This window comes from Trichomonas vaginalis, chromosome IV (genome assembly GCF_026262505.1).
Source record: "Trichomonas vaginalis G3 chromosome IV, whole genome shotgun sequence".
Lineage (NCBI taxonomy): Eukaryota > Parabasalia > Trichomonadida > Trichomonadidae > Trichomonas > Trichomonas vaginalis.
The window spans coordinates 26392898-26405641 of record NC_067206.1 but is presented as its reverse complement, the minus strand read 5'-3'; the positions used below and the strand labels follow the sequence as shown (position 1 = coordinate 26405641).

Below are 12744 nucleotides of genomic sequence, written 5' to 3'. Positions count from 1 at the left end.
GTGTTTGCCAATGTCCTTCACCTTCCATGCCTTTCACTCAAATAAAATTTTCAGAAAAAAATAAAACTAGCGTAGATTTTACAATACTGCGATGGTAGAGTTTAAGAGTTGTGCTTCAATGTAGAGACAGTCCTTATGGTCTGGAGGTAAGAACACTGGGCAGTTATGGTCATGAGTGGAGAACATGTCTATCCAAAACTCACGATTGAAGCCAGTTAATTTATAGTATTTAGGGTTAGGAAGTGGTGAAGTTCTTGTATGACCAATGAACTCATTTTCAACTCCCTTACTTAAGTTTGAATATAATATAGCTTGCTTTCTATCCCAAATGCCAGGTGTTACAATCTTTGAAAATTCATTTTTCCTCGGAAGCATTGCATCATAATTGAAAACATTCTTGAAATCATCACTTGGTTCAGAGATTTGAAATCTTATACGTAATGGATTTTCTTTCTTTTTAGCTACTTCATTGAATGGTGAATATATAACAAACTGACAGTCATGAGTTCCATCTTCATTTTCATTAAATTCATAATGAAAGTCTATAAGTTGTGGCTGACTACCTTCTTCTTTCAGTTGTGCAAGAAACTCACGTAAAGGCTGTAAAGTTTGTACTTCAATGTTGAACTTTTTCTCGAACATCTCATTAAATGAAATCATACATTGCAACAATGTTGTATCGTCTTTAAAGTATTTGTATATGTGAATGTTTTGGGCGCTTAAAGACTGTTCGTCATTTTCTATCTCGACTTGAAGTATAAAGTCAACCTTTCTGAAAGCACGTGTTATATACATAGATGTTATGCCAATGTACTTCTCTTCATTTATGTTCACAATCCAGTCTGTTGGAAACTTAAACGTTACTCTGTTCCCCTTTATTTTGACGTCAGGGTTTTCACTACTGAACGCAACAGATAAAGGTATTTGTCTATACATTTAATTCGGATAAAAATAAACCATTTACTCTTTCTTTGCTTCAGCTTCTTTAGCTTTTGCTTCAGCTTCTTCTCTAGCTTTCTTCGCCAGCAAACGTGGGTTCTTTTGTCTTCCAGCAGCTAATGCAGCAAGTTGTTTTTCACTAAGTTTTCTCTTTGGTCTCTCTGGCTTTTGTTCTTGTTTTTGTTCCTTCAGTTCGGATAAAATTTGCTCACGAATTTCTTTCTTCAATGCTTCAACATCTATGACCCCTTGGGTCTTGTCCGTAGGGCTTGTCTGAGTCATTTGACTGCAGATAAAAAACAAAATTAAAACTTTAACCGATGTAAAATGAGCTTGTCAAAATCAGAGCGAGAGTCTATTATATTAAATGACGCAAGAGGAATACAACATCCTTTCTATTACGTAAGTCAGAGTAAAGATGGTAAAATATACGTAAGAAAAAGAAAGGTTCCATTAGCGAATGCAGAAAGCGACAATTAAGGTGTATGGCACCGAGGGCGAAGCCCATGTTAAGCCTTCTATTCAAACTGAAAAGTCAATAGAACCAGAAGAAAAGAAGCCAGATGTACTTTCAATAACGAACCAAGAGCTTATTGCAAAGTTCGTGAATTTCATTGAAAAACAAACCGAGTCAAAGAATCCTGACCCGCCAGTGAAAGAAGTTGAGACAAAAGAGAATGTACAGTTCATTGAAAATGTCAAGAAACAACTTCCACCACGAATGCCAAGAAGAAGAGTGAGAATAATGAAGTAAATAGATATTTTTATCTGAAGTAAATACATGCAGAACGAACAGCTAAACGAATTTACTCCAGCAGAGCATATTCATCAGATTCGCTCATATTTCGATATCATAGACAATGCAGTTCAAATTGGTGACACTAATAGAAAATATTCTGACGCAAAGATTCCATCACAACCTGGAACTGCTAAAGATAACACATGGGTAACATTCAATCTCTCACCTCCTGGTGAAAATATGTTGGACCTTTACAATACATTCATTACGTATAAAATGGAAGGTCAATTTATTGTAGATAAAGAAATTGGTTCAGGTTCCAATAAAACAAACCCACCAGGATTTTGGATTGGTTTCGATGACGCTTTCTATGCAGTTGCTGGATATCAAATCCTTGCAAATGGTCGTATCGTATATTCTCAAGACAACGCAAGAGAAGAAGCATATATAACTTCAAACTCACAAACTACCGAACAAATAAAGAAAGTAGATGTTTTCTCAAAGACTCGACATGAAGATGTATGGAGTCATTCGGGAACATGCAGAACAGGACAAATTGTTAGTGGTCCAATTACAGCAGGAAAATCATTTGATTTTAAGCTTCGTTTAAGAATTCCTGTTAGAAGATTCCTTCCATTAGAAGCTATTCGATTTATTCCAGCTTTTGCAGGAAACATTCAGCTTAAAGTAAAGTTCAGTAGCGACGCCTTACAATGCACATCTATATCTGTAAATGATATCATTGCTTTCAATCCAACTCTTAAAGTTGCATTTGCTTCAGATTCAAATCCACCGACAAATAAATTTGTTCCATGGAATGAACCATTCACTATGATAACGAAGGCAGTAGAAGCTAGTGGAACAGTTACTATTACAACTGTAACCCAGCAACTATTTCGAACAAAGATGGATTTTAATGAATGTTTCATTCATCCAAAGTCATTCTCTTTAGACCCTAACATTTATACAGAACTTGTAGAACATTATACAAACGAGGCTTTATGTTTTCCTGTTAAAGTTATGGATTGGATTCCTATGGACGGTTCATTCTCAAAGAATACAGATAGTTCAAGTGCAACATTTACAGCAGCTTATACGCCTATTAATGTTAAAAGTATTTGGGCACTATTTAGAAAGAAAGACAACTATTATGTTAATTTTGAGAACCCTAAGTTTAAATATCTTCAGCTTTCCATGGGAGCTTATGGAAATATGCCTGCAGAACCTGAAAAATCATATGGACCTGTATTTTATGAAATGGTTGCGAACGCCTGCAATACAAACAATGATATGATAGGATTTAATGAAGATGTTATGAGGTCATTGGTGGATGATGGTAGTGTGGAACATAAATGGGATAGCTATGACAACACACATTTCTTATGTGGTTTTCCAACAGAAGTGGACTTTTGCTTCCAGCAAGGTCAAACATCTACTGCTCCAATAACATACAAATTGTCTGTTAAAGGACCTATTGAACTAGCAACCGAAAATGTACCAAAGCCACTTATTGGATTTATGAGGGATTGTTGCTTTGCCATTCAGGTGCGTGCTAATGGCATCCCCATAATAAGATTAGATGACTATAACTTAGCTACGGACGACAGTGAGGAATAAAGGATGAACGTTTATTTTTAAAGCTTATAAATGAGTTCTTCATCAAGCTCTCGTGAACCTTCACCATCTATGAAACAAACTTTACCAAACGATTATGGAGCACCTATTGAATATTTCTTACGAGCTGCACAATGGCAAAGAGCAGTCTCACCAAGGTTAGGTGTTCCACCAGCTCCTGTCAAAAATAGCATTTGGTCAAGTCCTTATATAAGATATGGTCTCCCACTAGGTTTGCTAGCTACAGCAGGAGCAGTTATGATGTTGAAAAGAAATAAAGTAAATGTTGTAATATCATAAGACAAATTACGGAAAGTGAACTCAAACAAAAAGTGACACAATACATTTGCCAACCAAATAACTTTACAAAGCAAAAACTTAAATTACTTGTCAAGCTTACTATTCTTATTGTAACAATTAAAAAATTAAATTTTATTTTTTATTTAAAAAAATCATCTTATATCATCTGATATATATATATAACAGCATTAATATTTCAATGATTCACAAATCAACTTTTTCATTATTTTAAATTATTTTGTCTGAATGTTAAACTATTCGGACAAAGTTTCCCGCTGTTTGCGAAGGAATTGTTGGCTATGATGTACTGATTCATGATCAGTACATCATAGCCAACAATTCCTTATACAAAGTTCAAAAACTTGGTGCAATCAGAACTGATTGCACCCAAGTTTTTGAACTTTCTCGAGGAATGAAAGGGTAAGAGGTATACATTATGAATATATACCTCTTACCCTTCCATTCCCTCTCTGACAGCGGGAAACTTTGTCTGAATGTTAAACTATTCGGACAAAGTTTCCCGCTGTTTGCGAAGGAATTGTTGGCTATGATGTACTGATTCATGATCAGTACATCATAGCCAACAATTCCTTATACAAAGTTCAAAAACTTGGGTGCAATCAGAACTGATTGCACCCAAGTTTTTGAACTTCTCTCGAGGGAATGAAAGGGTAAGAGGTATACATTATGAATATATACCTCTTACCCTTCCATTCCCTCTCGACAGCGGGAAACTTTGTCTGAATGTTAAACTATTCGGACAAAGTTTCCCGCTGTTTGCGAAGGAATTGTTGGCTATGATGTACTGATTCATGATCAGTACATCATAGCCAACAATTCCTTATACAAAGTTCAAAACTTGGGTGCAATCAGAACTGATTGCACCCAAGTTTTTGAACTTTCTCGAGGGAATGAAAGGTAAGAGATATCCATTTCCTTTCACCTTCGTTCTCAATAATTAACTTATAAATTTTTTAAAGCAAAAAAAGTCTGATTTTTTTTGACAAGTAAATATATAGGGAATTTATCCGACCAAATAAGTGTCACTTTTTCGGTTCACCTCACTTTCCGTAACTCGTCTTACAACACTAATGGTTTTCGATGATAAATGCAGCGCATATATGTTTTTGTTAGTAAATTGTAATGTATCGCTAAACAATAACAATAAAGTCTTTTTCGTTCTTTCGATTTTTCGCTTGTATCTGGAAGATAAGCAATATTGAAACATACTCGACATTTATTATTAGTTGAGAATTTAGTATCCTCGAATTTTGGTAAGGGAGGTACTTTTCGAGGGATATTTTTGGGAGGAAGTTTGCAATCAATCCATCCCTCAAATTTGGATTCATATTCATCTTGTGTTTCAGTCATTAATTCTTAAAAATAAAAAGGGTAAAAACTAAATAAAATGGATAAAATTCAATAGTGTCTGTGCTATCGTTCAATTTGAAGGTGTCTTTTGAAACCGCAAGACACATTGAATTTTTGAATAGTGTATTATGGTTTGACAGACACCAATGAAAAAAATAAAATGATATTTATTTTAAATATATAAGATCCTTATATAAAATATAAATATTTTATCGTTTTATTTTCTTGTTTTAGAAATGTTTTTTATTGAAAAATCAATAAAACTAACTCCAAAATAAAATTTTTGATTTAAAGACACTATGATGACACCAGGCAAATCTTCCAAGACACCTATCGTCGGGAATCTAACAACCCTAATGCGTTTAAAAAATCGCAAAAAAATTCTTTTGTTTTATTTTTAATTTTTCAACCGACAAAACTTTTTAGAAAAACTCCAAATTCCAAGAAATGCTTAGATTCAATATGAAGAACATATTCATACAGTCATTTCGGTTCAAATTTCAATTTTCAAATCGAACAAAGCTGCAAATTTGAATACTTTACAAAATTTTCAAACGTCTTTTCCCGAATGAATATTGAGTTTCAATCCAGACAAGCCATAGCAAAATTGATCCTTATGATCCACTCTATCATTTTGGTTTTTCGCAAACACCCATCTCATAACATATTTTTTGCAAAATTTGGTAAAATCTGTGTAAATGCTCAGATACATGTGGCCAATAATATTTGAATACTGACAGGTCCGGATATTAGGTTTAAATATCTGATTTAATTCGAAATATGAAAAAAAAGATGAAATCTCAATGTACTATAGTAAATTAAGAATCAGTATGAATGGATATATGATTTTTAAAAAAGATAACTGAAGAAAATAGATAAAAATTTGAATCTCAGAATTTAAAAGCAAATAGAGAAGAAAAAGTGGTTTTAAAGAGGTGTTATGTTAGGTTATTGTCAGGTATTAGAAGAAAATATGTTGAAAAGAGATATTTTATTAATATGAGACAAAATTAAAAGAATAAAAGATGATTGAAGAGATATGTTTCATTTTGGGAGACTTGCATAGACAATGTCTCCCAGAATGACACATAGCACACAATAACAGTGCACTGTTGCACTTTGTTGACAAAAGTCAGACAATCAGAAGAAGATTGTGGATGAATGTGTCATTCTGGGAGACTTGCATAGACAATGTCTCCCAGAATGACACATAGCACACAATAACAGTGCACTGTTGCACTTTGTTGACAAAAGTCAGACAATCAGAAGAAGATTGTGGATGAAGGCGTCATAAATAACACGTATTTATTGAACAAATAGATAACCATTGTCTATCAATGGCTGTCTTTGATGCAACTTTGAGAAGAATCACAAATGATTCTTCTCAAAGTTGCTCAGTGAACAACAAACACTTGTTATTGTTTTGTATACAAGTGAATGTTGTACACAGGGACAAGCATTGTCTATCAATGGCTGTCTTTGATGCAACTTTGAGAAGAATCACAAATGATTCTTCTCAAAGTTGCTCAGTGAACAACAAACACTTGTTATTGTTTTGTATACAAGTGAATGTTGTACACAAGGACAAGCATTGTCTATCAATGGCTGTCTTTGATGCAACTTTGAGAAGAATCACAAATGATTCTTCTCAAAGTTGCTCAGTGAACAACAAACACGTGTATATACATAAATAACACGTGTTTATTGAACAAATAGATAACCATTGTCTATCAATGGCTGTCTTTGATGCAACTTTGAGAAGAATCACAAATGATTCTTCTCAAAGTTGCTCAGTGAACAACAAACACGTGTATATACATAAATAACACGTGTTTATTGAACAAATAGATAACCATTGTCTATCAATGGCTGTCTTTGATGCAACTTTGAGAAGAATCACAAATGATTCTTCTCAAAGTTGCTCAGTGAACAACAAACACTTGTTATTGTTTTGTATACAAGTGAATGTTGTACACAAGGACAAGCATTGTCTATCAATGGCTGTCTTTGATGCAACTTTGAGAAGAATCACAAATGATTCTTCTCAAAGTTGCTCAGTGAACAACAAACACGTGTATATACATAAATAACACGTGTTTATTGAACAAATAGATAACCATTGTCTATCAATGGCTGTCTTTTGATGCAACTTTGAGAAGAATCACAAATGATTCTTCTCAAAGTTGCTCAGTGAACAACAAACACGTGTATATACATAAATAACACGTGTTTATTGAACAAATAGATAACCATTGTCTATCAATGGCTGTCTTTGATGCAACTTTGAGAAGAATCACAAATGATTCTTCTCAAAGTTGCTCAGTGAACAACAAACACTTGTTATTGTTTTGTATACAAGTGAATGTTGTACACAAGGACAAGCATTGTCTATCAATGGCTGTCTTTGATGCAACTTTGAGAAGAATCACAAATGATTCTTCTCAAAGTTGCTCAGTGAACAACAAACACGTGTATATACATAAATAACACGTGTTTATTGAACAAATAGATAACCATTGTCTATCAATGGCTGTCTTTGATGCAACTTTGAGAAGAATCACAAATGATTCTTCTCAAAGTTGCTCAGTGAACAACAAACACTTGTTATTGTTTTGTATACAAGTGAATGTTGTACACAAGACAAGCATTGTCTATCAATGGCTGTCTTTGATGCAACTTTGAGAAGAATCACAAATGATTCTTCTCAAAGTTGCTCAGTGAACAACAAACACGTGTATATACATAAATAACACGTGTTTATTGAACAAATAGATAACCATTGTCTATCAATGGCTGTCTTTGATGCAACTTTGAGAAGAATCACAAATGATTCTTCTCAAAGTTGCTCAGTGAACAACAAACACTTGTTATTGTTTTGTATACAAGTGAATGTTGTACACAAGGACAAGCATTGTCTATCAATGGCTGTCTTTGATGCAACTTTGAGAAGAATCACAAATGATTCTTCTCAAAGTTGCTCAGTGAACAACAAACACGTGTATATACATAAATAACACGTGTTTATTGAACACAAGGACAAACATTGTCTATCAATGGCTGTCTTTGATGCAACTTTGAGAAGAATCACAAATGATTCTAAAAAACTTTCCATTGTTTAACTTTCTTAATTAAATGTTATTTCTATAAAACAATTCTAATATTCTAAATTTCATATCTCTTTATTTCAATATCTTGCAAAATAAATGTTTTTTAAAACTGATATCACTCTCTTATCACAAAAAATTCCTTATTCAATTGTCCTATTCGTAACAATGTTTCATTATGGGAAATTTAAATGAAAATATCATCCTCTCTTACCTATTCACGCTTAATTTTTTTATATCAGTTTAACATTTTTAAAATTCAATTCAAAAATTCAGAATTTTTCCACAAAGCTAAATTTAACCTCTTATTTTTAATATCTATATTTGGTTAATATAATATCAGTATTAACTTTACTATAATTTTTTTCCCATTCAATTTTAAAACGGTTGTAATTTTTGACAAAATTGAGATTTTCGCATTCTAAAATATCACGTATAATACTCATATCATAAAAATTATTTTCAACTTATTTTAACCCCAAAATCTTCATGTTTTTTACATTTCGCTATTAAGCTTTATTATCTTATTTTGCATATCATAAAGCCGATGTCCACCTCTGATCCTGGTTATTCACCATATTTCGCCCTGAATTTGAAATTTGCATTATTGTTATTTGATTTAAGTGTTTTCGAAACTTCGGCAGTAAAAATGTCATACCATATCAAATCTTTTAAAAAGGATATATTTGAATAATATCTAAGCGTTAAAATGTGATTTATTAATTCGTCAATATTGATTTGTTTTCCCTCATTTCTTAAAAATTAGATTTCTAATAAGAAGCTGAATCGTTTAAGCCACTGATTTTTCAATTTTCGATTTTTAAATTAGTTATTTATTTTTTTCAATTTTTTATATATATAGCATAGTTATATCATAAAAACACTATTTTTAATGTTAGTTTTTATTTTTAACTTTAATGAGATAAATCAAATTTGAATATCTTATATTCTTATAAAAACTACATAGGATTAATCTCTAGCAGGAGACCCATCTATATCTATAACTATATTGTCTATTTCTCATTTCTTGTATCTCAAAATGAATAATAAGTTTCACCATATAAAAAAATTTTGCAAGGCATGAACTTAAGGGTATTTTAGAAAAATCTATATGAAATGTGATGGGGATTAAAATACTAAACGACAAACTCATATAAAATTTCCATATCTTAACCCAATTTTCAATGCTCGATTTATCAAATGCATTTAAAATTGGAGCCTATATTGAAATGGGTTTAAGATACTAAATTTTAACAGTCTATTTCAGAAAATTGAGCTGGAGCTCAATCCTCTGAAAAGTCTGCGAAAATTCGAAAAAATTTAATCAGAACATTTTAGATTTTTAATTCTTAGGGCTTCAATAATGCTCAGAGGTAATTGAATTCAATGTACAGGAAGACAGTCTTCACTTTTTGACAGATATTCTTCAAATTGACAATGATTGAAATTTGTCAAAATTTTTGAAAATATTATTCAATTATATCGATATTAAGGCTTACTTAAATACTGTAATATAAAATAATTTACATTATTCAAAAGAAAACTACAGTTTGTTTGAATGAGTTTGAAATAAGTCGTCTCTTCTGGATGACGATGTTTGGTACTATTACTTTCAAGGCAGATTTACTGGTAACAAAATAGAAAAATGTTTAAACTGTAATCCAGATTCTCAAAAAGGCCAATATTACTTAGATTCATGCAATTTTATTGATGACACCGATCGAGTTATTGACTTCAATTCTGTTTCAAACACATTATTTTTGCATAACCATTGCTATTTCAATAAATGCAGTTCAACAGGCAATGGTGGTTGCATCAATTTCGTCACTGGTAGCAACAGTTCGATTGTTCAACGAAGATTTTGCTGTAGCATATGCCAATGCCAAAAATATGGGGAATTTTCATATACAAAAGTTGGGACAAATAACCTAAATTTTTTAATTGAGAGCTCTTTTTATGATGTAGGAAACGAAAAAGTTGGTAACCGTGGTGTCAACGCCGAAAATGGCAATATTCTAGTTTCATCTACTAATTTCTCAGATTGTAAAGCTCTAGCGAAATCTGTTGGACATTTTGAGTGCCCTACACTTAGTTACGTAACAAAAATTAAATATATAACGATTATAAATAATAAAGCGACAAACTGGGAAGGTGAAATGTTCAATATTTATTATAATTCGTCTTTGCAATATTGTAATTTCATCAATAACACGCACACAGGAGTTGGAATTATTTATCATTATGATGGCCCTCTAAAAATCGAAAGTTGTGCATTTATTAACAACACATCACCAAAAAATTCTTATTTGATTAAAAATGACCGTGATCTACTAACTGTAAATAATTGTTTCATCGATGATTCTATTCAAAACACATTTCTTAGTTATGTATCTCCTCAAAATACAAAATCAATATATACTAACAAATTGAGACATTTTTCAACAGGTATTTGCCAAGCAGAGTTCCCAATTATCATTAAACGTTTGAGCACAGATGAAATACTTATCAATGATCATTCTTTTTTTATATATTTGATTTATTTCTCATAAATAAACATTAAAACATGTTCTTGAGCTAAATTTATAAGCAAATTTCTTAAATCAGAATATCAAATATATGAATGAGCGCATATCATATGCAAATGAATGTTATATTTCAAAAAATCCGAGTCTCAGGAAATGTATTCCTATCATGCATATTATTTTAATATAGACGTCATTCTATATGATTAATCGATATTGAATAACCATAATCTGGCTGAAAATCAAAAAATATAGGTATATATAGAGAGAATAGTATCTATTACGATGGAATTTTGTATCCATCACTGTTTTTTATTCAACAATTTGAGCTTTTTTCATAAATGAACTTCTGCATAAAATTATAAAAAGTGACAATCTAAACAATGTCTGGAAATGCGGATGAAATGATTGCTAGCCTGGAAATGCAACTCGGCACACTTAAATCTCAAATCGATGCAATTAAGAAAAACCGTGAAGCTAATGATCCTGAAATATTACAGAAACAAATTGACGATTTGAAGAAAAAGATTAAAGATCAAGAAGCACATATACGCGCAATTCATAAGAGTCGTGAAGAGCAAAATTGTAATTACCAAGATACTGCAGTTACTGCTACTTTCCAATTCCATAAAGATGCCGATGTTAAACTTGGCGTTACAACATAGAATATTATCAAAATATCATTTTTGTTTTATAAAACGAATCTTTTTAGGAGTGTTTTTACTTATAAATTCAACATTTAAGAAAAATATTTTTATAAAATTTAAAAAAGATTTTCGGTATATAAACAAAGTTATCCATTAAAATATATTGGCTGTAAATACTGCTTAATCAAAAGATATTTTTAAAAAACAAAAAATAATCTCTAATTTTTTATTCATTTTGTTTCTCCATAGGTAAAGAAAAGCCCAATGATGAAGCTCTTTGATCGATATTCTTTAGTTTTGTCAGAATCTCCTTAAATTGCTCAAAAACGAGGTTATTCATCTTATGATCAACTTCTGTGAGCAAATCTATCATTGTGTCAGCTTCTTCATTGGCAAGGATACCAGCATGATGACTTGTAGCCTTAACAATTTTTGTAAGAATATCTGGGATTTGAGTAAACGGAATCATGCTAGAATTTGCTTTAAGAAGAGATTCGATGATCTGCTGTGATGATTCAGCAACAGCGGAACCAAGTTTCGTATTGTAAATATGAATAAATTCAACAAAAGAAGCAATTGGATGCGGAGCCATCAGGAAAGGAAGATAAGCTTGTTGAACATCATCTGAAGCTTCAACAACTCTGACATCATCATTATAATACTGATCCATAATTGGTAAACGTAAGAAATGGAGACAGCACTCAGCTGGTGTTCTATTCTTCATTTCCTTTGCAACAGTCTGCCAATCATCACCAATTTCTTCAATAATTGTAAGTAATTTGTTTGTTTCTGCCAAAGTCCAATTTCCATCATTGTATTGAGGTTCTTTGATGAGAAATAGATCTTTCGTAGATGTAAATGGTGATAATTTGGCTTCGGAGTAGCATTTCTTGCAAATATTGTACTTTGGATTTGCAAAAAACGGATATTCTAATTGATTATCACAAACATCACATTTTGGTAATGGTATTGTAAGTAATGGATCAGAAACGTCTTTAATATTTATTTTCTTTTGATAATGCATATTCATTGTAGGAACATCAGTATGCCAGTGAGGACGTGTTCTAATATATGATTCTTCAGCATGTAATATTGGAACTGGCCTGTTTTCTGGTGTTGGAAGTTGTAAATCTTCAAAATCTCGATTAAAATGGTCTGAAAAAACGTTTTCTTTGATATTTCCATCAACAGTAGCATTTTCTTCAATAGGCTCTGCAATTTGCTGTTCCCATGCTGCTTCAGTACATGACTTTCTTACATCATGAATTGCTTTTATGCATGGAATACGAGTAGATGTTGGTTTAAATATAGGAGTTTGATTAATGTTGCAAATTTTGAGTGGTCTCCTGCATAAATCAAATACATTAACTGCTGAATCAAATTGTTCAACTTCCAGCATTTTTAGTTTGTTTATCTTCGGATTTGAAAATTGATATTTTCACTATAACACATATCAAATCTTATTTCCATTTTGTAATGGGATTTGAATATCTCCAAAATTTGACAAA

At 31.8% G+C, this 12744-nt stretch overlaps 7 protein-coding genes and 1 pseudogene across 8 annotated transcripts, besides 2 other annotated features; 5 read left to right on the top strand and 3 right to left on the bottom strand.

The window, feature by feature from the left end:
• Nucleotides 1-3592: part of a mobile genetic element that runs on past the window's edge.
• Nucleotides 438-936, bottom strand: TVAGG3_0172250 (uncharacterized protein; the record flags this gene model as incomplete). The annotated part of the gene is made up of 1 exon (XM_051225357.1): nt 438-936. A coding segment is annotated over one exon (499 nt), but the record flags the coding sequence as incomplete, so codon positions are not given.
• Nucleotides 961-1221, bottom strand: TVAGG3_0172240 (uncharacterized protein; the record flags this gene model as incomplete). Its single annotated transcript, XM_051225356.1, has 1 exon — nt 961-1221. The coding sequence occupies one exon, from the start codon at nt 1219-1221 to the stop codon at nt 961-963; it is 261 nt and encodes an 86-aa protein (XP_051110342.1).
• TVAGG3_0172230 lies at nt 1267-1693 on the top strand (annotated as a pseudogene). The gene has a single exon. A coding segment is annotated over exon 1 (427 nt).
• TVAGG3_0172220 (uncharacterized protein) lies at nt 2993-3295 on the top strand (the record flags this gene model as incomplete). Its single annotated transcript, XM_051225355.1, has 1 exon — nt 2993-3295. The coding sequence occupies one exon, from the start codon at nt 2993-2995 to the stop codon at nt 3293-3295; it is 303 nt and encodes a 100-aa protein (XP_051110341.1).
• Nucleotides 3326-3592, top strand: TVAGG3_0172210 (repellent protein 1 family; the record flags this gene model as incomplete). Its single annotated transcript, XM_001303886.1, has 1 exon — nt 3326-3592. One exon carries the CDS (start codon nt 3326-3328, stop codon nt 3590-3592), a length of 267 nt encoding a protein of 88 aa, XP_001303887.1.
• Nucleotides 3593-3829: 237 nt separating this feature from the next.
• Nucleotides 3830-4526: a mobile genetic element.
• A 1774-nt stretch (nt 4527-6300) lies between these two features.
• Nucleotides 6301-6657, top strand: TVAGG3_0172180 (uncharacterized protein; the record flags this gene model as incomplete). The annotated part of the gene is made up of 1 exon (XM_001303885.1): nt 6301-6657. The coding sequence occupies one exon, from the start codon at nt 6301-6303 to the stop codon at nt 6655-6657; it is 357 nt and encodes a 118-aa protein (XP_001303886.1).
• A 4305-nt stretch (nt 6658-10962) lies between these two features.
• Nucleotides 10963-11316, top strand: TVAGG3_0172170 (FlxA-like protein family; the record flags this gene model as incomplete). The annotated part of the gene is made up of 1 exon (XM_001303884.2): nt 10973-11254. One exon carries the CDS (start codon nt 10973-10975, stop codon nt 11252-11254), a length of 282 nt encoding a protein of 93 aa, XP_001303885.1.
• A 146-nt stretch (nt 11317-11462) lies between these two features.
• Nucleotides 11463-12635, bottom strand: TVAGG3_0172160 (chromatin remodeling; the record flags this gene model as incomplete). The annotated part of the gene is made up of 1 exon (XM_001303883.1): nt 11463-12635. The coding sequence occupies one exon, from the start codon at nt 12633-12635 to the stop codon at nt 11463-11465; it is 1173 nt and encodes a 390-aa protein (XP_001303884.1).
• Nucleotides 12636-12744: the final 109 nt, after the last annotated feature.